Here is a 27,516-nt window from a genome sequence, read left to right as displayed (position 1 = left end):
ACCTGACTTTTAGACCAAAGAGAATTTTTCTAAAGAGGAAAAAAAAAGAGGAGATTATTTTTCAAAAGTCATCAGACCCCTATAATTTAGAAGCGCCTTCGTTCCAAGTTTCCAGAAAACATAAACTCGACTAACGAAAAGTAGTACTATAACAAAAGAAAAACCAGTCAAATGCTATTTTAAACACAGTTCAGTACATTTTGTCTTTCTAAAACACAAGCAGAATATTATTTACATATTTAAGCTATTTCCCATTCAATTAGTTAATTATATTTATTTTAATACTACAAAACAGATTACATTCAACAATGTAGCTAACCTTAAACGCATAATATTTTAGACTAATCAAGCTATTTACAAACCAAAGAATCTACTTAGTAAATATTTTATAAGAAGAGCTACCATCTAGTTATTACTGTTATTTTTATTGTAATAATTAACCATTCTACCGTTAAAATGTTTTTATAAATACCTATCACCGATATATATGATGTGTTCTCGTCATGGCGTATGACATATAATATATATAAATTTGATATTCTTTAAGTCTACCGACAGCCAAATAATTCTCACCGCGTGACCGTAAAACGTACATTGTCTTGAATACTAAAAAAAATGTATTTTTATTTCAAATCTATAACAAAACGGGGAATTGTAAATATTATTTAAAAAAATATATTTTAATGGAATATATTATGTACATGGTCAGATTAACCAATATAAGTCCAACGTGTAAGCCTGTATGAAAACACAGGGCCACAACAATAATGGCTACCGACTAACCGAAAACAAACACACAATTTAGTAGTTTATTCGTTTGATTAATTAATATATTACAATGTTATAATATACAAGTCATTGTGAGGTAAGGCATTATATTTGTGTGTCATACACGTTTACATAGGTTTAAAGTACAAACAAATTAAATAAAGGAAAATATAAAAATGAATAGAGTCGGCTCGGTGCGGCTGTGCTAAACATTTTAGTACTTAAAATCTAGGCGCTACTAATGGCTTATTCGGCACTAGTTTTGGTATAATAATAAATATATACCTACACTACTGTACCGAGTAATCAATACCTATATTTTCATAATATATTTCTAAAGAACCGCATAATAGGTCAACGTTCTATGAGGCGAATATATATATTTTATAATATCGAATTTTGAAGTCGTCAAAAAAAGTGGGAAGGGGAATACGTTTATTTATAGCCCCAGTAAATCTATCCACCGAGACGACAAGCACAAAGCGTCTAAAGTTTTTATCAGTGCCTTATTTCTATAGAGCGTCAATCTGAAATCTAATAAAAAAAAAACGAAGTTGCTTTTCTTATACTGTAATACCTATCGTGTTGAAAATCTAAAAATACACGGTTTTCATTAAACTCAAACGAATAATTACTGTCAACTCGAAGTGTTTTTTTTTTTATGTGATAAATTAAAAATTTAAGTAAAATATTAAAAATAATATATATATATATATTCAAATTGCTCACTCTTAGTTGTGCATTTAATCGGTTGAACCGTTGTACGTTCGTCGACTTACTAATTTTATCGAATCACAATTACTGAATAATATTTTTGAACATTTTTAGAATGAATTATCACAGTTGCATGGCAGTTTCCAATCGCCGATTAATAATTTTCAATTATATCTGTCCAAGTGTTAAATTTAATTCTCAGCGTACAATTGTTGTTCGCGAGACTCGACGCGATATTTTACGAATACACTTTAAAACCGCCCGTTTAATTAGTTTTTTCCCTCTGCACATTATTAAGTGTGGAATGTAACAATATCACGGCTCAAGCACTCTGTGTCTTTTATCCGTCTGGAAAGTGAAACGTTCGGGCTGCGGGCGTTCATATTGTTTTTGTTCTCTCTCGCGCAAACCGCAAGCACACCATTATAAAACGCACAACGTAATGCGCGCGTGTGTGTATATGCGTGTGCCTGATATGATATACATCTCTTATATTATGGGGTGAGAACCGTGAGATGTGGCGAAGAGGAGGAAACGTCAGAAAACGTGCTTTGAGTTTGGTATCCAAACAGACCGGCGGCGACTGTGGCGGAATTAATTTAAGACGTTCGAATGATCAGACCGACGGGGTCAGGTGTTAGCGCGTAGGAGAGCAAGGCACTGCTGGGACTCCCATGATTAATGAGAGAGTATACGCCGCTCTTTGAAAGAAATCCGCCGCCGCCTTCGCCTTCGCGTGCGCTTGTGATGGATTAAGAGGTCACGCCGGCCCCAGATAACTCTGCAGGCGACTTTTGCCTAAATGGAAACCCAATGCGAGAGACGTAAATAGCAATCATTGTGCGGTGTTGCAGCTCTGGTACCTCGTCGATCGGTTTTTGTCCCTTGCCCCCCCCCCACTCGCCCCGAGCATACCTACCCGAAATCCTGCTAAATGGCTTCCTATCGGCGACCGCCGTCCTCATTTAAGAATTCCCTGAAGTCGACGAGGAAAAAACCCTGTCTTATCACCTTTGTCTATTTGATAAAGTTCACGTTGATGAAAAAATATCTAAAGAGTTTTGACTTGTGGTGAACGAATACAATTAACGTACCATAATAACTACTTCCCGCTTAAAACTTTTGAGACATTGTTTATGGTATCCCGCGACCCCGTTCATCTTGGCCCCGGCGATCGAGACTGCATTTAGAAACATTCAGTCGAAAAAAGTCTGTCGTTAATACTTGCTACTGTTGTGGTTGCGTTCAATGGTTATAATATGTAAGTATTATTTGCTTATGCAAATGAGTATATTATATGTCACGAATATTATAGGAAATATTAATTTGCTAAAATATAAAATAATATAAAAATAACAATACTATTTCGATCGTTAGACGAAAAACATTTCAACAACACTATCTGAATTTAAAAACATATTTTAAATTCAAAAGCGATCGTTCATTGACGCGCTTGTTATACACGACCGAGTTATGCCCGATTTACCGATTGTTCCAGATAAAAGGGATGCAAGTAAGCCCTGAAGTTTAGTGTAGTGGAAAGACCCGAAAAAACGAGTTATATTATTTATATTTAAAAACATAAATCATAGGGCAGCAACCGAGATAACTTCAAACCGGGCAAAAGGCATTTGAAAAATATTATATTTTTTTAATATTGCACAGTTCTTTTTACACGAATGTAATTTATTTCCTATTAAAAGTTGGTTATTGGTCACACAATATAAAAGTACCTATACCTACAAGATATCTAATCATAGAGCGTTGCTATAGAATATTGTTACAATATTTTATTAACATTACAGTTAAATGAATTAAAAATGCTGTATATTATAAAATACTATATTACACTATCGAAAAAATCACGAACAACCGTCATGATTCTTATCCACCCCTTCTCCCCTCCCACGAGAAAATTTTCTACTCCACTAACACCGTCCATATTGTTTATTTTACAACTTATTGAAACGCCAAGATTGTTTTTTACACATTAACACACCGAACACATTCCGTTAGCTTGGCCGAATAAGTGTTATTTTATTTGTACATAACAAAAAAAACCCATTTGAACTTCAGACAGAATTCGGTGAACCGTCTATGTACAAATAATACGAATTCTAATGGGTTCAGACAAATCCTTTTTTCATCGTGCTTTTAGATGCTAAATGACAGATACTCATAGCCATAGCTTAATCCGTCGGCAAACCACTAACATTAAAAATGTATTGTTATCATATTTCATTAAACAACACTTTCATAACTCACGACAATCTATTATATGATTTATGGACATTTATATTTAAATTCCCAATTTCAAGAAAAAAAAGTATTCTAACAAAAACAATCTACAATAGTTTTGAATTTTCTTTTTTACATAAAAAAAAAATGTTTTTTTTGTCTCATAAAACAGCTGAATGAGAACTACTTAGAACTTTCCAATCGGGTGGCTGATCGAACTGCGATGCAGGGACGACGCTTGAATGGTTTTTTTTATTTTATTATTGTTTAAGCGATTCGAGGAGTTACGTGAAGTCGCATCCGCAGACAGATTTACGGGTTTCTCGTCGTGTCAACCGGATAAAATATTACAGATATCTATTTAGACAAATTACACACATATACTTGTATTTTATCTTCGGCATATAGCAATTTGTGTGGAGGTAGCACGTAAATAGGAACGTCAACGGGACCTTGGTCTCAAACTTTATCTTACGTTTGATTTAATTTCCCGACTAAAAAGAAAACTTCGTTAAATATCTATTTTACCAATTCTTGTTATAATATTAAAATATTCTTGTTATTTAAAAGTCCCATACAACTACATACTGTTGTCAATTTGTAGACAATTTAAAATGCTTAAATTAATAGTGTTGTTTAGAAAGAAAACCGCCAAATAGACAATACTATTAAAAAAAAGTTCAACTTCTTCGTTTTAAATTTAATTTTAACAAGTTATTCATTCGACATTGCAAAAAAAAATATATAACTAACAAATTATTATAATGCACATTTTAAATACATAGATAATAATGGGATCTATAGTTTTATGGAAACCCGAATTTTAAAAGTCCCATCCCTAATACATTATTATACAATGTCAGTTTTAAATTGTTTTTATTAAAAAAATTTTTATTTTTTTTATGATTCGTTTATTCGGGATTTTTATAGCAACAGTATTAAATTTTAAAACGGCTTGGACTGGGACAAAGATAGAATTCCCGCTGTAGTCGAATTTTGTTTGTCTTTAGTTCCGTGTGGCTTCTCAAGTACAGCGCGGGGGCGTCTATGTAAACGCGTGTCGTGCAAAAACTCTCTCGTTTCGCTTATACAAATCCATAATACCCACCTATCCTATGATAACGACAACAGCGGCGGCGATGACATTGCAATGAGACGATAACCGTGTAATGATGTCAAGACATATTTATTTTATCCGCACACGTGAGACGACGGCTGTTGTGACGCGCGCGCACACAAGCATAACACGAACCGACGGCGCTGGAGATAGGCAACCGCTCGCGACGAGTTCCCGAACCGAACTGAATGCCACGGGGTGCACACCACGCAACGGTCGCCTGTTTCGTCCACTGCTATATGCTGGTGTAAAATCATGCTGGAGAATGTCCATTGTGTTAATAATTTTTGCTCTGTCCGTCAACGCCAAAAACGTGTCGATTCCGACGCAAACGTCTGGTACGGCCGAATGTTCGCAGCAACTCGGACCTAAAGCCTGACCCCTCGCTCGAAAATCACCGTTTGTATAATATATTATGTTAATAGTTAACAGCTGTGCACGGATTTTAGGGGAGACAATCAACGATGGTGCCGCCCAGCATTTCTATTAAAGGAGCGGTCAATGAACGGCCAAGAACGAAGTTTGTCCTGCGAGGAACTGGGTCTGGGTATAAATGAACAAAAAAAGAAAGATAATGGAGAAAAATATGATACAACCACAGAATAGACGAAAGCAGAAGGGTCACTTCCTTCAAAATGACGGTCATTTTGGAAAGTCTATTTAGTATTATATTATGGTATCTACTATCTATACAAAACTAAAAATAATAATGTATAGATACAATTACATGATGTAGCCTAAAGAAGATGGCCGCCGCGTTTTATTGTTATGAGTATCTCCCCCGTGTTAATTTTTATTAACCTGATACAAGTCAGACGACTGAAACACTAAGGAACCATAATAACATATTTTGTGAAAGATAGAATATTTATGTTCTCTTTTTTATACTGCAGACTGCATAATTTTAAGTTTTTCGGTCGAAATGCTTGAATATTCCATACGTTATATAGTATACGTTAACTGAAATCCCACAGCACTGTATGTTGGACCACACCACTGATTCGTCGGAGAATAAATCATAAATGGTTTTCTTATCGGTAACGCATGAACACATACACACACCCACACACAGTGCCATGCAAGAAAAAGATGGCTATTTGATAGTATCGACTAGGAAAACTTTTACCTGATTAACCTAAGAGCCGTCGTCCATAGATGTCTAAATAGCGTTGATCAATGGTTACATAATCAAACATTATATGTGTAAAAACGTCTCCTCAGTCGTTGTTGAGCTACTACTTTTTTAACTAACTAAGTACTAACTAAACCTTTTTAGGTTCCTTCAATGCGTAAATATTATTCAAAAAACATAAAAAAACCCTCTTAGAATAGCTAATAAGATATTTCAATGTAATTTATACTAGGTTTATACATCAAGGATTTATAACCAATTAGAAACATTAAATAATCATATTTACTTCATCATAATTATGTCATATCATAATTACTTTAGTCGAAAAATCGTTCTCATCGTTTATACTAAAAATAAAAACAGCTGCCAGGAAAGGCCAAAATTGGAGGAAATGATCTATTTATAATTTTTAATTTAGGTTTTAATTTTAAGGTTTATTTTCGTTACCCCGGATTTTTTTTCTATAAGTCATAACTAAGCGATTACTTGCAAATTAAACTTTATGGACGAGATTATTTTAAATAATACTCTTTGCTCTTAAATCCGAGAACTGTAACGACTAATAACGAAAATAATTACAAGTTCAACTTGTTAGTACCTTACCTATATACATAATAAAATGTTTTCTACGATTTTAGTGAGCTGATGATATTAAAGAAAACGCCAAAACTCTTTTAATTAATTCAAGACCGTTTCAATGGACCGTTCCTGTAACGCGTACAAATTTGCACAATTTCGGTGAATATTGTTCATTGTTGTATTAACGTTAATGAGTTTTAGATTAAATGCAAAACACATTATTTAATCATGCGAGTAGCGTAAACCCTGATCTTGGCGCCTTAGTGGCGTTTATCAATTTATAAAAATTACACCGAGAATTTGGTACCATCGCGACGGATGGAATGATGTGCTGAAACGTTCTATCTACTTTTTCCCTGAAGGGAAGATTTTAGATAGAACAGCTTAAGATATATAGTGTAGAATATCCGCATTATTCGTCCTGCATACCATTTTCTGATTCCACGTATCTGATCTAAATCCAGGCCAGATTTCCCTACTGAATACAGCAGAAAATAAATAATAATTTTATTTTTCGACAAAAATAGTGCTCGAGAAACATCCAAAACTATTTACATACGTTGAGAGAAAAAGTTTCTTGTTCAAATGGACTTTGTAGTGATACCTACACAAACAACAACATATTATTATTATTGTGTTTGTTATGTACACTTTATATTCTAAACGTATGACGCAGGTATATAATAGTATTGTGTGCTTATACCTATACCTTATAATAATTAGTTTAGGGATAATGCTGGATCCAAAAATTAGTAGATATATTTTTCAATAAAAACTTTTACCGTTACGATAAAATTAAGTTTTATAGTAACTTTAAGTACATTAATAAAATAACATACAAATTAGTCGATAATGAACTGTTTGGTGGTTAGTTTCTAAATATGTTGTGCTTAAATGTGTGATCACTGTCGGGGCAATCAAAACAGTAGTATAAGAAATCTGGTTCACAGTTAATGACGACACAAGGCGCGTCTGATGTGAGTACCTACAGTGCGTTTATGGGAAGTAAATATGTTAGTGCAGCAGGCGGCTATAAATTGTCAGTACAACCCGAGTTAGTTTGTTGATCAACGCCTCTGTGAACGGTAGTTCATTAGACACATCTTAGAACTCTGAGTATAATTAAACTGACTTACGGGGCGGTTGAGATAATAAAAATTAAATAACCCCAACTTCACCGCCGACCATCCAGCAGCAGCCATGTTTATTCAAATGCCTTCCTAGAACACCCGGGGGCAGACAGAATAAAAGAACGCTGCTTCTGACAGAGTCAACAATCATTATGTATAAGTAATATATCGACCACCGAGCAAACTGCCCGCTTCGTACTCTCAAAAGGGGCGGTTTAAGATAAATACAAAAACAAAAATCACGAATAAGCGTGGTATGCTAATAAAATAATCATAATAACTAAAATTGAAAATGCAAAAAACTTTTTTCATCTCAAACCCATTTTTTTTCGCCGTGGCGAATTTCTACGTAATATCAATATTGTTTTTTTTTTGTACATTATTCAGTGTATGCCACCCACAGTGATAATCGTCTATCGACTTTAAGCAAAAATACAGACTAGACCTTGTGGTGGTATTTCCGTTTCTAGCAAAATATTTCTCATTTTCGAAAATAACACATTTTTTTTGTCTAATATAAGTGTCGAATTACGTTTTTTAACACATTAATAACACTACCACGCAGTTATATTGAATTGTTCCCATGAAACATGTAATTCCATTGAAATCGTTTAGAGTTTTGAAAACTAAAACATACACAATCGCTGCTTGTAGTGTATTCGTTGTACGCATAAATCAATTACGGATATGCAATGATTTACTCTGTTTGAATACAATGTTTAAAATTAAATTTCCAACATTGTACGAGGGTGTGAAATTCGTATAAAAAAAGTATACAACGGTAATTATATAATATGTATATCCCATGGTTCCCAATACAAGATAATTAACTGCGGTCGCTGTGCATTGTAATCACCGATATACCGCCCAATCCGTTCCCTCTGATAACCTACAAAGATCTAACGCATCAAAGCCGTGTCTAAAATTCGGAGAGGGGGGCGGAGATCAAGATTACCAGGATCTAGCTTTTATTGTCAGACTAGGTTCAAAATCTCAATTGTATTACATTATTATAGCATTAACCGATACACACACGTTCGACGTTCGACCAAAGTATTACTATATGGGTTTGTTAAAAAAGTGGATACGAGGTGTATTTGAATAGTTAAAATCCCAATGCAAAACAAATCCGAATATCGCATCAAGTTGATTTGCGATGGCAGTGAATTATTTACAATGCGGTCGGGGATTTTGTTTCGACCGAACGCATACAATTATAATCCGAGAGAGTCGACTTGCCCGAAGTAACTTGTTTTAAAGTCCCTCTCCGGTCTGCGTAGGGTCAAATAAGCTAAACCGAAAATACACTTGTCGACGGGTCGTCCGTGCGGGTTGTCGGATTAAACGGGTCTGTTGTATCGTGTATGCCGATGGCAGGAGACTTGACTAAGGTCAAAAAAAAAAAAAAGACTAGTGTTATACGACGACAAGTTTCGGAATTAAACGCACCCCGACGATAAATTGGTACGGCGAAAGTGAAAAAGACATTGGAAATAGCGTCGAATAGCACTGTATTTATGTACAAGAAAAGAAATGAACATTTTTTTTTTCCAAAGGGAACAAGTTCGGTACAGCGGAGACAATTTTTTATCGTTCCTTTATCCCTCCAACACATGATTAATGGTCAGGCGAAGTGTTAAATTTCACTTGGCCAGGGCTGCACGTTGCTATAACATGAGTGTGGAATACCTCTTTCCGCGTTCTGGTCTGTGGACAATCGAACAAAAGGTTTTTAACGCACGCTTGTACACATGTATCGGTCACGGGTACATTCAATCGTATATATATATATATATATATATATATATATATATATATATATATAAAGAACAAAAGTCGCATTGTCACGTCTCGCTAATCAATCGGTCGCCAACACCGTCACGACCGTCCCATTAAATTTGGCCATAAACGTAAATGGACGCGCAACACTTCGTTCGGGGTGCACAAAAATATAATGGCAGTATAATAAGTTTATACTTAAACATAATGGTATGACGGTAACAATGTACTTACCGCAGTTCACAAACGGTTTTTATACGAACGACGTCGTTCGGGCCGAGTTCCGGTCATAATATTATTATAATGATCAAAAAACTGTGTGATAGATAACGAAAATGTGGATAGGCCGCCCCTAGTTTAACATCATTCGAGATAACGGATGGTAAAATAAGACAATATCGAGGTCCATCAATATCTAAGACTAAGACGGCCTCGAATTGAGGTTAGTAATCATTTGGAACGCCGCTAATAACGTCGAATGACTGATCCTTTTTTTTATTATCTAGGAAAGCGATTATTTGGAATGTTGTAAACTGTAGACGTTATGTAGGGTATCTCATTCTTCTCTGTTTAACCTATTCAGAAGTCTCACTAATCTACCGAACGTCATGAGAGTTATACAAATGCATCGCGCCAAGTGCTTAAAAATACTCTTAAGACAATTTTTAAGAAAGGAAATAAGTTGAGATTTTGTTGCAGGCTTGGAGAAATGTACTAGTTTCTTCCTTTGTTCCTAGCCTTCCTGCTATTTACTAAGGAAGAAATTTCGAAATTTTAATTGAACCGTTTGGTTAAGGCATCACGATAATAAAAATAAATTATGTTAAATTTAACTGTATACACACTTATTACAGACGAATTTTGTTTTCAAAACGTTCCGAAAATTTGAACGGAATTAATTGAATGAGTTTCTACGAACGAGCTCTTTCCGAGCACTGTAACCCGCACGCAATGGAGGGGCGGACAAGAGACAACTCCCCCCTAACTTCTCTGCAAGTTAAACAAAATTATATTCAATATCCCAAATTCGCAAAATCAATTACAAAATCATAGCCCCCCCCCTCCTGAATTTTCACCTGCGGGCGCTCTAACGACGATAATACGATTTATAATATTTATTATTTTACAATTATCTACTATAAGTTGGTACCGCGCAAAAGTCCTTCGAAAAAAAAAATGTATTACACGCGCTGTGTACACAAAAACCTACCTCGATGCCTTTTTTTTTTCTTTTTGTCTAACGACTGCGATAACAGTAAACATTTCTGTTGCCACTCGAATTTCGGTTCATATTACATCGTCAGAGTGGTGCTGGTTGGCGGTAATCATTGCGCGGGATAGAGTGGTCCTTTTCGTTATCCGACCAAAACGACCGTGGCGTTTTCCTGGTAAAGAGTGATTTATCGTTGGAAAATTTCTTTGGTACGCACTCAGCAGAGGAGCACATACACACCGACAGTGATAGGCCCCGGTCCTGGTGAATTGGCACCTACTCCGTTTCGCAGTGTCATTCGATAGCAAGACGCCTTACATATATACTATATATATATATATATATATTGTATACAATGGCACGAGCGAATCGATATCGAACCGACGATACACAAATATGTTGTATACCTACCAAAAACGTTCCGGTCAAAACTGTACTCGTTGGAGACAAGTGCGTGTGTGTGTGTGTGTGAGAGCTTTAAATATTCCACAAGGGATACTCATTACAATAACAAATTATTCGCTTGGTCCGGTCACATCTGTGTCGGGAAAGCCAGACGTTATGACGGTACATACTATGGGTATTACATACAGAGAGAGGAGGGTATAAGCGAAAAAGGAAAATACGAATACAGTAAATAAACGTAAAAATTGGAAATTCGTCGGTTTTCGCAAACCCCGTTCGGGTCGGGTGCGTCGAGCGCTTAAAAACTACTTTTCTATACCGGTGTTATTTTCGAATCCACACTACTAATGCGGACTATTTTTTCTATGTATACGGTTTTCGCATAACGTCAACGCAGCAATCCCGAACAAGTATGTTTTATTTTAATGATCCATAAGACGCCTCCTCCCCCCGTCCAATTTTAACAGTCCTCTAAAAAACAATCAAAACAAGTTCGGTTCTACGTTATACTTCACATTGTACACACAGCTCACGGCTGTATTGGAAATTCAACAAAAAAAAAAAAAATTTTATCTGCCAAAGAATTCGATTTAGGTACTACAGAATAGAGCGTTACTAATCAAATAAAATCACCGGGATATAATATTGTACTCATCGGGCGCAGTAGAGGACCGAAAAAAATATATGTGTAACAAAGCGATAGCAGCAAATACTCGAATTAATAATTGTCTATATTCTTCAAGGGTCATGTAATTCGGAACGGTTGGCTGAGCCGAAAGGTCTCTAAAGCGATTACCAGTCGCCATCGGGACGTATATATTCCACTCGACCCAATGCGTTTCGCGTTAAACTTTAAGCTCATGACAATAGTGCCGACCCAGAGCAACTATCAAACTTTGCGTCTTGTATATTTTATACATGCACGGGCGTTATACAGCGGTTACACGCCGAGCAGAAAGTCTACAACATGTTATGGTCTATAGAAGTTCCCCCCCCCCAAAGTCTTTTTATGTTAATAATAACGTTATTATTATTATTATTAGCTAGTGCTGTTGCCGATCGACCATCAACCGACGACGAGTACCTGTAGTTATTATTATCATCTCACTCGACTCTTGAGCGCGTTTCTTTAATTTTTTTTTTTTTTTTTAAGGACCCTTCGTCGCGGTTGTTGTCGTTACGTTAATTATAATATAATATACATAATACATAGGTGTGCTTATGTGTGTGTAAAAACACAATGGTCGACCGTTCCCTCATTAGTCGGGAGTTGTTGAACGCAACCATTCTCCTCTATGTGAGTATTACACTGGGGAACGACTTTATTGGTATATATATATAGTCATCACTCTGCAGTAATAACGACACGAAACGACCGCCTGAATTGGCAAAAGAGTACCTATTGTATATATTACAAAAGCTATTCGTGGGACATATAATAATAATAATAATACATAGGTATTAAGATTAAACGAGCAAAAGTTAAAACGCCGTTATGTTACTACCTTCACCGCCGGACACGACCGGCACGATAAAGAAAATTGCTACAACTAAAATAATTTTGGTCGTTACAGAGCTCGGGATTAAAACACAACGTTGCGTTATACCACCGACGACGCTTTGGACGTATGCAAATTCAAGTCTCGAGGCAATTTTGGAATAATCCCCAAGTCGTTTTTCAAGCCACACCGAGCAGCACCACCACGGTGAGTACAAAATATTACTATTGGCAAATAGTATATTATTTGAACCACGAGAACATTGCCCCAAAAATAATAATGATTTTCACAACTGAGATGTTATTTGCTCGTTAAAGTAATATCCTTTAAAACTCCTCCGAGGTCCCTAAAAACATCAGTAGCCGTATCATCGACGCAAGATTTGTTTACCCAAATTTTGGACGTCACAATTAACATATAGGTATTCCCGCTTAGCCAAACAAAAAACATAACGATTAAAAAAAACGCTAAAGGATTCAAATCAAAACGGTCCACTTTGTATACCCTTGTAAAACCCGTAACCTTCGTGAGAGACACAGTTTTTTTTACTAAGGTTTAGTAGGTATGTCCTACGCTTAAAACATTATTCATTACTCGGTAGCGTTTTTTTTTTTTATGAAATAACAATTAAAAAAGACTGGATAAAAAAAATCACTGACAACAGACGAAGGTAGGATAAAATAAAACTCACACAAAAATAACATTTTACAACTGCTGTTTAAGTTGGAATGACGTGGACTATATTATACATAACGTTGGGTTACAAGTTTTCTAGGAACAGTTACCGCATCAGCTACAGTAGTAGGTAATATCTTTACAACAGGAACAAAAACAAGAAAACGCGTTACGCTCGGCTTAAAAATAATTTATTTTGTTTAAGCTTACTTAATGCCATTAACTTTTCTTTAGGAAATAATTCATGCCAACGTCTACCCTTATCAAAAAAACTGGTCAACTCGGGTCAGTTTTCACCGTTTTCCGGTTGTTTCTTTCAGAAGACCCGCTTCACTGTTTCGTTAAAAATGTACACCGATCGGGCTCGCTTCACTTTGCACAGAAAGTTCATCAAACATTTATATATAGGCTTGTTTAAAATATAAGACGCCGTCGGCATCAATATTGTTATCTACCGAAAACCAAAATGGCAAACGTACAGGTCAGGCGCGCCACAACCTTGCAAGACCCAATAACGCATATTACTCCATTTATTATTATGTTACCGTGTTCTCATCCGCCAATTATTATATTATTCTCCGTTGCCGGCGGCGAAATGCGGTCAAGCTTCAGCAAAAGCCAACACCGAAGACAAACAAAAAAAGTAATAATAATGATTACAGTCACCGAATACTGTAGATAAGTAGAACAGCCTTTTTTTTCTTTTCTTTTTTACAGGCCATTTCCTCCGTACGCATGATATCGTCGACGGCAATATCCCATCGGTTGATCGTTAAATGTAATCGCAAAAAACCACAAGTCCTATACATTGTTGCTGTTGGTATTCGTACACCAAGAAGAATTCCTTTGGAAAGGATATAGCACCTCATATATTACATCATACACGTTGTGTAGTATGACAACTAAGATTTTCCTCCCGATTGATCACGAATTAATTGCACTCGAGAAATTTCCAAACCATTGAGTGGTGACTATAGTGATAACACACACACCGCGAAAAAAAACCTTCTATATGAACCCGACGATTAATATCCCTGAATTTTCTTTGTTCGGTTTGATAATAAATGAACAACAAAAAAATAACTCCCTTTACATAGTATATGATGTGAGGGATGAACGGTTTGAGATATTGCGGTGGGCAAATACCCTTCTTGTACACTTAACATGTATTAAACATATTGAGCTAAATAGCTAAATTCTATGTTTTGCGAAGATAAAAAACTTACCCGTCGTAGATTTCCTTCTTTTAGCATTAGGTCAGGTGACGGCGAACCTCCATATGACGATTGCTGGAACAAAAAAAAATAGTTTCATTATGATGTCGCCCATAAAGACTCTGCCAAAGCAAAAATTAAATAAATGGTTATATTTTGGGAAACCGTCCAGTGCGTCCAGCCACTAATTATAATATTAAGTACTTGTATTTTCAATCGTTTAAAAATGTCAAACTATTTGGTGTATATAATATGATTATAGCGCGCACAAAAGCCATTATGTATTCAACATTAATATACATTATGTTCTGTAATATAATAATTTAAAAAATTACTTAAAATACATTGGTAACGAAAACTAAAACAATGCTAAAAAATTATACAGTAATATTATACATATTATTTTTTGTTATACAAAGCAAGCCAAAGCACATTTCGACTGTTAACATAAATTGCGTATGGAATGCAACTTACAGTTACAGTAGGCGTAGGCCGAGTTAATATGTTTTGTTTGTACAATTTTGTAATTACAAATTAAAAAAGCTAAGCTATTTTTCAATTGTTGTACTTTTTTATAATTTGCAATTTGCTTAGCAACAGTCATGCGCACAAAGCGGTCACAAAACGTGTATAACAATTTTTTTTTTATTGCACAATCGAGAGGAGCATGTACCACCCTATTTGACGTCATCCTTATACATGTATTGCGGGATACTTTGTATAAGCTAAATCCATTTACTTGTATGTTATTACTTTTTATGACAACGCTGTTGATATGACGAGCTATTTTTTAAGTTTTTCGCGATATTTTCAGTTATAAACATAAATGAAGTCTAATAAGTTTTAACTCTAACTGTTTAAGTATTTTTTTTTATACACTTCATTGGGACACAAATTAATAATAATTATATGCCAAACATTTATATGAATTATATCGCAAAAACAAGACAGTTGATAGTAAGTATATGCGGCTATTGCGAGGTACATTTTACTCGGTCCGCCACACCACTTCGGTTAGGGTTTTAGAGAAACATATTTATGTACCATATTATAATAAAAAATGCACGAATGAACAATGGCATATCGAAACACTGCAAACTTCATCGACAGATACATTTTTCTTCTTTGACGCCCCGGTGGCACTTAGCCGTCATACATCAATATAAATTACTTGGGAGAAACCGCGGGAGTGCCAGGACCATTTCCTGTTATTACCGAGTATGGAAAATAATTTACACCTAAATGCATTATTTCCCTATGGAACTTATTTTGTATTTTTTTGTCCATTCTAATGTGATTTCGTGTATGGCATTTCCATACAACGTTGTTTGGCGCAAAACGGATTACGCACTGGAGTCCGCGCTCGCAGTGGGGAATTACCGGTGGGTATCCTTTCCCAGGATTTTGTTTCCCTAGGGTACGTCACGCCTTACCTGGAAAATAATAATTATTATTCGAGATGTAACGTCATCGCAGACCGGTGCGTTTTTGGACGAATAACATTACCGTCACGAAATATTAGAAGAAAAAAACCTGAGCGTCGTATTATATAATAGAAAGTCGAAAAAAATAATAATAATAACCTCAGCTTCGCATCGAAGCAGAAAATACTTGTTGTGGTTGTCGAGCGACTGAGAGTTCCACTGTTGAGTTGTATGCTATTAAAACCCACATAGAAATGAATGTTTATTTTTTTTTTTTTATAATATTCATTGAAACAGTTTGGTATTTTTAATATTGACAAAATAATTGTTTTCTCGTTAACGTTGTAACAATAGTTCAGATATTTACACGATACATCACAGTTTAGCAGTTGGCATAACAAATAATAGTATTTTCTTTAAATAATATAAACCTAATAAATGTACATGAACCAAAATCTTCAACAAATATTTCACTTGTAATATTTTCCACCAAACACGGACGAAACATTTAGAAAGTGTGGGCGAAAATAAAAAGTACAAAAATCAAACTATCAGAAAAACGTCCGAGAAAAATTTATTTTTTCAAAAGTTCAATTTCTCATTTGACATTTCTCATCTAATTCTCAGAAAAAAGACAAAAATTATTTGTAGTGGTTATTCAAACATCATTCGACTTTTAATGCTCATTTAAAAAGAGCTGCGAATTTCGTCGAAATCGTTTTATATTATAAAATATACAATATAAGATAAAATCATAACATTTTTAGGTAAGTTACTTAGAGAAATGATCCGTCTTTAGTACAATAAATATATATATATATATACATAGTTATTTTTTATTTCCAAGTAATCGAACTTCTAAGTTTCTTATGTGACAGATTTCTCCGTCTGTCTGTTTTTGCGGTAACAAAGCTGATCTTGACGTTTTACACACAAAACTTGACATCAGACACGGTATACTAACGTATTTACGTCAATCGTACCACTTTATAACTAAACCGCATGCATATTGTACATACACAAACAAATGACACCAATCTGATGTCAAAATCCATATAAAAATAATGGTTTCTTTTCGTGAACGAGTATAAAATATCAGAACCCCCCCCCCCCCCCCAAAAAAAATACGGAAAATAAATACATTTTTTTTTTTGTAAATGTTTGCTTTATAATCAATTGTGTACAATGAAATTATGAATTGCACATCGACGGTTGGCTGAGAGTTATTAGATTTTAACTCAAGTCATTATGAAACAGCTGCTTGTCGGTTAGGTCCGTCAAAAGGTATTTTGACTGTCGGGTAATTATTTAAAAATACAGAAGCTTGTCTATACAGGTCCAGTCTATAGCTGTTATGGTACACATTGGTGTCTGGAGAGATAAGTTCAAACGAAGTTGCAGACAATAGAGAATTGAAAACGTCGTCGAGGAGATTTAATTAAAGTAACTCGGGCACCGGCCAAAAGAATGAAAATAACGTTAAGGGTCTTAAACTGATGGCACACAAACACTTATTCGCTGTCCTTTGGGAATAAAGGTAACTGCTCAGTAAAACTAATACGGTGTATTTGTTATCCGAATGCTGCGATGTTCGAATATATAAAATGACCTTTTAACGTTTAACGCATAATAAACTATGCTACACTAACAGCTATACTAGAGATACACAAATCGACCGACAAACGATTTTATAGATATTAGAAAAAAATACTCAGAGCTCTGCAAAAGTTAGATCAATTTAAGGACAACACCGCTTTATTAAATACAGTATACACATCTATAAACGTTAGAGCTTTGGTCGGACAGGATGGAAAGTTTTAATTACCTGAGGTCGAGGGAAAGGCACGACAAGTCGCCAAAGCGTTGCCGGAAATCTAATTTTGCCAAAACTCCCGGGCCAATATCTAAACTTAGGATGAGAGATAGTGTATATACTATGGTTAACGTAGCGTCGTCCTTTGCCTTTGTTATAATCGATAGCAAAATTCATTTCTTCACACACACACACTTGATAGTTCATTTCCAGCCGTCCAATGAGAAAATACATTTAATACGGATCTATTGCGATTTCAATGCCACCGTCCAATTTACATTTCAACAATAAGGAAAAAAAGAATGCCCTAAACGATATTGCAAATAAAAGTTTCGAGACTTCTTCGAGTTATGCGCTAAACTATAAATATATAAACTATTTTTTTTTTTTATATAAGAACTCTCCACTCGCTTCATAATATAATCGGTATGTATCTAAGAGGATTTTTCACTTTTTATAACCGTCCACGCTAATAATTTATTCTTTTGATTGGCATATAGATTTTCAGCCAATAACTCGCGCAAGTCATTGGTTATGTAAAAAAAACCGTTTTTGTAATATTTGATTTTACTGCCAATGTTTGTAGTCATATATTATACACCGTTTGGTTTCAATGGCGATGATAAAAATTGAAAATATCAGCTTAAGTGAGCTATGATGATATCAAATGTCAAATAAATTTAACTAAAAATACCATCTGTGAAAGGGAAAAAGAACAAAAAATGTATTGCATTGGAATTCAATGCAAAGATAATCAAGTCGACTAATATACTAGACATCTCATATCAGACATTTATTTTTATTCATCACATTCAGCGCTAAGGCCTATAAATTTAATGTTTTTATTTTTAAATTAAACATGTTTTCTATACACAACCATTTATGTAGCAAACCATGTTTTGATGCGTCATAACAATCATTAAATAGTCTTTCATATGTATCTTTACCCAGCTATTTTATGACAAAAGTTAAATTCAATATTTATTTGTTTTATTTGTATGCACAATGCTGTTGAAAATATGTGTAGTATTTACACACAACGTTCTGCCCGTCAAGACCTATAGTAAATATTATATTACATAACCGATAAAATAACATACTATATTCTAGTTCCCTACAGCGGTACATTGGTAAACAATAATTTATTTGTGTATATTCAGTGAGTGTGTATTGATTAATACAATGTCAAAAACAGATACGGAAGTGGTTATAATGTAAAACTATTGAACAAAGCTTTAAGTTCACTTTATCGACACGAGACACGTGCAAACTATAATGGGTCGCCGAAAATGTAAAATGTGGCTTTTGTTTTTTTTTGTCAATACTTCAAATGTTTGTTTTATAGAGTAGATGCTCGAAATTGTTCTTGGAAATACATATGTTTACAAAATTTAAAAGAAAAATTCTTAATCTATTATGTATTATTGTAGACTCATATTTTTTTAGTAATAAGCAACTCTATTTGTTTAAATCGAGCAAAATAAAGCTATATAATTTTTTCCATGCCAAAATAACATTATGTTTGAAAAAAAAATTGTATCATTGTTATCAAGCTGTTATAGGTTTTGTTAACAATTATAGGAAAATTTAATATTACAAAAACAAGTGCAGTTGAATTTATTTATATTATTGCTAAAATATGAATACTTATGTCGCCTGTGTAGTTATTTCTGGTCCACGTTACTGACAAAAATAATTATTATTAATTGAAATCTCGAATTAAAAATCAAAATGTTTTCCTATCGCTTTTATTGCGTTTAGAACAAATTGAAAAATGTATTTTTTTTTTTTGGTTTGTTTACATTTTATTAACCAAAACTGTCCGACCGCATGAAAATTAAAAAACAATCCCGTTCGCATAATTAGTTATCCCGTGGGATCGAGTAGGCGTACCTGTGTTGGGAGGACAAACATACATTAAAACATTTACCTATATATTTTAATTTAGAATACACAAAGCGCTATCTGTCGTACGAACCGACCGAGTCAACGGCACCGCACTCTGGAAGTCTAAACAAGCAATACCGGCTCAAGTAAGCAGTCGTTTTGGCACAGATGGCGCTGGCCGTTTCTCGGTTGTATTTTTTTATCCAATTAACTTGCACTCGACACAAAAATAATCTGACAATATTGATGACCCCACCACAGTACTCTCTCTTTCTCACCGGGTAACTTCCCGACCAATTCGAGTGAGGGTCAAGTGCAGTGCAGTACAGTACTTAAGCGCTTATATGATAATAAAGTTATGGTACACCGGCGAACGCCAAACACGTGTGGGAAACGTGGCCAATAAAAACGGTATAATGTAAACAGGGATCCGCGCCAAGCCAAATGCCTAGCACACCAAAACCCGGCGTGGTTTATACGGTACAGTTTGATTCCAAAAACACATACTTAGGTACCTACGACGAGAAGATTTTTGCCTTAGTAAATATTGTGCACTTGGCCGGTACAAAGTGCAAGAAATGACGGTGTACCTACTATATATTTTTGTGACTGTCCAACAACGCAATTTACAAACGAATTAATTTATTCTGCATTTATGACACTAATGACTGGCGTATCCGATTTGTTTACACGCATCACTTAGCAACGGCAGTCGAGTAATTAAAAGCAAAAATTACACAATTCCAAGTAGAGCCGTTGATCAATAACCTTTAGCCGAAGTACATGCCACAGCGCAGTTTAAGCTAAACACAATCACATTTCAAAATCATTCCAGCCCTTGTATAATTTTTCGAGCTCATTTACATCAGTTTACTGACCGAATTACTGACCACTATTGTCGATATAAGTATTCAAACGAGAGGGTCTACATCAATTCGTTTCAGATCTCACTCATTCTCAATCGACTAAATCATCTTGTTCGTTGTTCTAACTTATATAGCTGCCAAGTCTGATCTACACTCAACTCCCAAATATCTAAAACTCCAACATCTATATATTTCTAATCGATTTAATGGTGTTCTTCGGAAGTCTCTAAGATAAACGAGTAGAGCCCAAGAAGAGTTAATGACTCGGTGGTTAATGCAAACTTCTACCCTTTAAGCGAACAAAAAGAGCTAACGCGCAGTGACTTTTGGACGTTAGTAAACAGTCCAAACTAGATGTTGAACATCTGTTAAACGAACCTGAAACGTGTCTACAATCGCCAACGGACAATATTGTAATGCGCTTTTGGTCCTCGTTAATGCTCGGCCGGTGTTCTCGGCGACAACAACAAGAGAGCAAAAATCAAATTCCAAAGTGCAGTACAAAGAAGCAAAATCGAATTTCCACGGATTTGACCGCAAAGAGGAAACGAATATTACAATCTAACGGGTTTGAAAAAAATATATATGATTTATGATCAAATGGAGAGTATCCGTAGGCGCGCAGGTTCGTGTAAAAATATGCAAATGACCGTCAAAGTTCGACCTGTCGGAGATAAATCGCTTCCGCCGCCCTCGCAGTTTTCGAAAATATTATTATTATTATTATTACTATACAATTCGGATCGAGTACCTAACGCTAACGAGCACGGTTGTAAATGGTTACACGAGACGGACGTGGGTGGACCTAACCAAAAAACGGATAGAGTCATCGCATATTAGGACCTAACCGACAACGATATTAATGTCGTTTAAATACCTGACCGAACAGTTGTGAACCGAACCGTTTTTCATCACATTCAACTCGAAAAGATTTACCGTCGACGGGTTTGATTGTGTATGATAACATCATAATAACACAATATCGCCAAATAAGTCCACCATCGGTTGAAAACGCGTTTCAACGCGTTTAAAAAGTTTTACACAAAGGTCTGGATTTCATACCGCTAACGTAAAGATGTAAATTGCATTATTCGGGGCCCTGGGCAGGGTTTAAAGATGGCACTGATATTATCTAATGAAAGCCATAGAAAAAATACCCAAACGGGTAGAGGTGTGCGCAATTATAGTAATGACTAAAATATAAAACACAGCAAAGCCATATTATTGAGAGTAGTCAATAATCATGTGTCGTATTGGTTGTAAATACATATATTTTTTTAAACAGATAAAAACAATGTACAGCCAGCGATTACTTGCCGATTTGTGGAATTGTTACATTTCAGCACGTTTAAGAAGATAACTTTTAACTTACCATATAAAATCCGTCGTTTTAATACGTTGTTAGTCAGTGCAGTAAACTATACCTAAATGGCTGACTCTGTAAGGCTGACGGGATAATTATCTCTTTAAACGTGTTAAACCCATAACTCGGTCGAACAAGTTTTTCTTGAACGCTACTCGAGCAAAACAATGAAAGTAATCAAGATTTCACAACATAATATATTATCTTAGTAGGTACATGTTTTTTAAAAAAAGTATTTTTACAAACCTAAAAACTGTTCACGTTTCCTATTTAAATTCAGTCCGAAGGTAAAAAAGGATAGATTGAAACCCATTTCAAATTATGACAATTTGTCGATTTCTTTAAAATATTACCAGCGAATCTTCGAGTCAGGGCGAGCAAGATTAAGTCTAAACCCTGAGTTTACCCATAACACTTAAGAGCCATCCGTAATTAGTGGTCGACCGCGCCTCAACGACGGTCTTAGGTGTAATACAAGTGAGAGACCTAATTTACTTATCCTACTATAATAGATACATGTTGTCGCGCAGCTTCATATCAAAGCCAAAAAAACTCTAGAATCCAAACAATAACAATAAACAATCTTTCGCCCAAATTTGTGACTTTCTTTGAACACACTATGAAAAAACTATATAATATGCAAGTAGGGGGTAATTTTGTTAATTAAGTTGTTCATAGTACTATATTACAGCACTATAAACCATAAGAAAAGTTGGTAAAAAATGATTCATGACTAACCAACGATTGAATTCTTTAGCAATAAAGGATCAACAGCTACTTTAGTCCGAAGAATTGGACAGAGGAAAATTAAGACATATGCATAATATTGGGTTAATTATAAACAAGCTAGCAGGCGATCGTGTTGGTAGAAAAATTAAATCATGTATTTTTGCCCAACATTGATAAAGTGGGGAAAACCAAACTGTACCACTTCAAACCTTTAAACAACAGTGACTTACGTCGGAACCGATGCAGACGGGCATGCCGTAGTCGCCCCGCGGATCGTGTATACCGTTCAACGTGATCACGTGTATGCCGTTGGCCAGGCTGTCGCCGTCGGTCAGGTGCGCGGTGTGCGCGAAATCAGCACCGGGCTGCACGGGCGCCCCGTCGACACCGTCTTCGGTGCGCGTACTACTGGACGTCACCGTCTCTTTGTACTTGGGCGCCTTGGCCGGGCCCACGGCCGCGTCCGCGCGCTTGGCCCTGGGCCCGTTGACCACCGACACCGGTTCCCACACTTCGGACGTGGCGCTCGTGTAGTAGTTGTCCTCCTTGGTCTCCCGCGACCGTTCGTCCACCACTTTGCCGGCCCGGGCCACGGTCACCTCTTCGCGTGTCACCACCGTCGACTTGACGCTCAGGTTTGTCTCCAAATGCACGGGCGCCCTGAGTATCCCGGCCCGGATCAGTATCTGATTGAGCAGGTCGCAGTCGGGCACGTCGCCGCGCAACAGCGCCCGCTTGATGGCCGCCCCGTCGTCACCGTCCAACGACACCTGGCACCCGTTCACCAGCAGCACTTCCTCCTCCTTGACGCTGGACTTTTTCTCGCAGTCCACCACCACCACTCCTTTGCCTAGAATCGACTCGACCGTCTCCTGGATCTCGTCGTCCATCATCTCGGCCGAGATATCGCCGAGGATCAGTCACTCGCCGACTCCTCCTCCACGTCCTCCAAACGGCCGACCATCTATGCCGCCACCTGTATAACGCTACCTATAGACACACATACACAGTTATAGTACACTTGCCGCGAATTTCGCACAAGACCACACGTCATTCGCCACACACGACCAACGGATTTGATGGGAGGTCCTTCGCGCCTAATACATTTATCATATTATTATTTGACTTAGTTTCTTTTTTTTTTGCTAACCGCAAGTAACGGGTGGATCGGACGTTGTTTATAAATTTAAAAAAAAACCGTCTGGCGAGAGCCGAACGTTTGCGATATCGGCAAATGGTACATTTATTAGTGCGTTTTTTTTTTTTGCAAACTGGCAATAACCCCGCCGACGCAATAAAAGTACAACTCAGCTCCTATGTGTATGTATACTTTATATGTATATACTTGTTTGTAATATATGCAAACACAAATCCGAACGCTTTAGTAAACGACAGACGAATAAACAAATCTCAGCCAAGTTTAGCAGTGTACGCACACATAAGCCACATCATTGAACGTCGATACGGATCAGGATTGAACATAATACAAAAATATATACCCGACTACGAGAGAGATGAGAGGTTCGCGTTTCGCGGTGTTTTCCAAACGTATTTATAAATACGGCTAAAAAGCAAAACAAACATAATTATACCGAAAAAATAACGAGAAAGAAGAGGCGAATTTACAACAGGCCGACGGTATTTTTCCCGAAGCAACACAATATAAGAATAGAGGCAGTATGAATACAATACAGAATTGACAACGCTCAACACTTAATAGTTGCGTATCGTCAACCTACTTTGCTAATACAATAATTATACTGTTGCGTGTTAAATAATAATTAATCAGTAAAACGTCTTTCGGTTTTTTTTCTTCACAACAAACGTCTAGAGTTCTTGGAAAATAATTATTATCTTTTCGTTGTCATTATATTAAATATTATGCGTCGATGCGGTGTAAACGCAATAGCAAAGCACAATCGTTATTATTTCAATTCAAATAAACGGTAGATAGGTAAACCTCACTGCATATAAAAAAAAAACAACGACGACAGCTCTACCATGGAATAGCCAATGCTGCGTCGGCTTACATAGAATTTCAAACAAAAGGCAATGGATGTCGTCATTTGACTTTCAACTGCTTGCCCGTGACGGTAAACAAGTTAACCGCCGTTTCGGTAAAAAGTGAAAACGAATCGCGGATTTGTTTTGCCTAAGAGACCCGCCATCAAACAAATCATTTGCACGGCAAAAAAAAATGATTTAATAAAAAAAAACGTGACGTTTTTTAAAATAAAATAAAAAGACGAGAACAAGGTGAAACTCGTGCGTTGGATACAGATTAAACGAATAACGTTGACGTTACTCAGCCGTGCGCGTCCAATCGGATAAAAAAGTATATAATTTTTAAAAAAGAAATGCAAGACACGACGCCGTTGTATGATTGCTGTCAGCCGGCGAAGACGGATGAGACGACTTTTGTTGTTTGTGGAATTAAATTTGCATGTGACCCGAAAGAGATGCACCGCCAATGATAATAACATAATATCGTTCCAAACGAGGAACCTCTCGAGTTGCAGTTCTATTTCTTAGGACTCCAGGTTAAACCGCCCCACATATATCTGACCCCGTTGGACTACCACCGGCAGATATACCCAATTATTACTGATGCATAATATTATAATAATATAGTAATCGCGTTATTGGTATACAGAATACACTATATTATAGCGAATCGAACGTTCGGATTTCCGAGTTGGGTTGGGTTCTCATCCCGGGGTAACTAATACACTTCCTGGCCTTCCGGTCAGTTATCGGAAGCAGCTGCTGTAAACGTTTTACCAGCCAGCGACGGATTAAAATCCGTCAGATTTCGTTTAGCCCAGACGCCACGCCGTTCATTATAAACACATTAAACGTGTGTCATTATAGGAAACGAGTTGAGCCCGCGGTCGTATCGATATCATAATATTGCCCACGGTGTTTATAATGTCATTAAAACTTTTGAAACGAAAAGAAGTTGAGGAAAAAACTGTTAAAATTTCAATTATTTTATCTTAAGTTTGGCTAATTACGTTTAACCCTTCGTTAGTGTGTTGGGATTTATTTATTAAGCCCCGCCTGATATTTCTATCCAACACACTAACGAAGGGTTAATAAAAACAGTTACGAATTTTAAAGACTAAAACATTATATAAAATATCAGCTGTGTATCTATCTTACTATTGATAGATACATTATAATGACGAATAATGATGCGTACAACATGTTATTACAGTTGGTTTAAAATCATAATTCTCAAAAATACCCTAAAACAAGCTCGTTTGACAGCAGCTAGGTGATTTGCTGTCGTCATCGCTGCGCTAACAATAGACTGCGACGAGTTGATCAACATGTCACCTAATTATACGTTGTATTCACGCCCACATAAATCTACAACGTAATTACCGCTGGAAGGTTGGTGATTTATGCACACTATATAATATTGAATTTATATTTATAATAACACATTTAAAGATAAAATAATGTACTCGTGTCGTCGGTGCTGTTAGTCATGTTAGTTATAAAACTTTAGTGTACATTGAATAAAAATTTCCCAATTCGAGCACTCCTTTTGATGATGATATCATTATATATAGTATCAAGACGAAAGCAAACTTGAAATAGCCGAAATAAAAGTGTTGACATTGATGCTTACAATGATCAGAGCAGATAGATTGTGATCACACAACGATACACGAAGGTGTATGTGGATGGCTAAACGACACCTGTAAGTGAAGTTGATGTATAATAATTAACAATAAACTTATTGAAGTCTAACAATTCCTTAACGCATTTTCAATGTACCTATACAGTCTCTCGATACCGGTGTCTGCAAAGGTTAAGTCACGTCAAGTGATGGATTTTTTTTTCCAATTCATCGACGGTTTATGATCGTGACAAAAAACAAAATGGCCAAATGGTATTAAAACACTATACTACTATCGTGTTCCAAAAATCGGCACGCGACCATAATATAACGCGCGATCGACTACCGTATTAGCGAGCCAAGAAAATAAAAGATAATAGTAATAAAAAAAATCTGCCGATATGGCCGGGCGAAGCGGTTTCCGATATAGATACGCTATATAAAATAAGACGTTATGGTCGCCTACCACTTGTCGAACCCAACAAACATGTGTGGAACACGCGTTTGATTGAAAATTCCATCTTGAAATAAACACACTTACACGTTCACTCTGATGTCCGTCTCTGCCGTTGGGGGCCTAACAATGGGGATCTGAGAAAATGAGTTGATCACTTTAAGTTTATCAAATTATAACATAATCGTGAAATGGCTGCATCGGATCGTTGAAATTGTGTATGAATTTTTCCAAAGCTTGTTGGCAACCGCAACAAAGTTGATGACATTGTTTTTTTTTTCTTTGGAGATCTAATTCGACGCAGATATAAGGAAGAAGGGAGGACATCTACCGATTTTTCTAATTTTGAATTACTAGGCAATTTTAAATCCATTATGAACTCATACTAAAAAAACGCAATTTATTCAATAATGAAATTAAGATACACATTGTTGACTAGATATTTCTAACCACATTTACACGGCTACTATCTTGGTGATCTTTTGGACGAATCATTCAAAATGAATCAAAGTTGGATTCGACCCAACTTTGTAAACCGTTCACTCTGACTAATGATTTTCGATCATTTTGATAACTACACGGTTCAATCTTGACGAATTCGTCGAAAATTACCATCCAGAGTGAACCGCGTAAACCCGATTCCTTCTAGTTGAATTTCGTTTTGTAATACAACGATAATATTCATTATTGGCTGGGTCGTCCACTCTTTGTAATGGAAAAGTAATTATTATTATTTTCCTCGCTCACTTTTAAGTATATTTTTAATTGTATTTTAGATTATTAATGACAGCATCCCAAAGACCCGGATTCTCCTAAAAGTAAACGGACGCATAAACAACATTAAAAAAAAAAACCCCGTATTTTTCAATAAAATCCCGGCCTTTCCCCG

At 36.1% G+C, this 27,516-nt stretch overlaps 1 protein-coding gene across 2 annotated transcripts in view; it reads right to left on the bottom strand.

The window, feature by feature from the left end:
- Positions 1-27,516, bottom strand: part of LOC126843616 (ras-GEF domain-containing family member 1B-like) — a 116,661-nt gene that overhangs the window by 45,829 nt on the left and 43,316 nt on the right. The window contains exons 2-3 of one of the 2 annotated variants that reach the window (XM_050581243.1): positions 22,776-23,535; positions 14,476-14,538 (exon numbers count right to left, since the gene is read on the bottom strand). In XM_050581243.1, coding sequence (XP_050437200.1) covers positions 14,476-14,538; positions 22,776-23,438 — 726 coding nt within the window. In that variant the 5' untranslated portion in view covers positions 23,439-23,535. The remainder of the gene's footprint in view (positions 1-14,475; positions 14,539-22,775; positions 23,536-27,516) is intronic. The other variant, XM_050581242.1, reaches the window with a different exon arrangement.

Source organism: Adelges cooleyi, unplaced genomic scaffold (assembly GCF_023614345.1).
Source record: "Adelges cooleyi isolate 19-005CV unplaced genomic scaffold, UGA_ACOO_1.1 ACOO_flye_CR_arks_rails_tigmint_CR_PRNA_574, whole genome shotgun sequence".
In the NCBI taxonomy this organism is placed as follows: domain Eukaryota; kingdom Metazoa; phylum Arthropoda; class Insecta; order Hemiptera; family Adelgidae; genus Adelges; species Adelges cooleyi.
The sequence above is the reverse complement of the archived record's forward strand: the minus strand, read 5'-3'. Positions and strand labels throughout refer to the sequence as shown.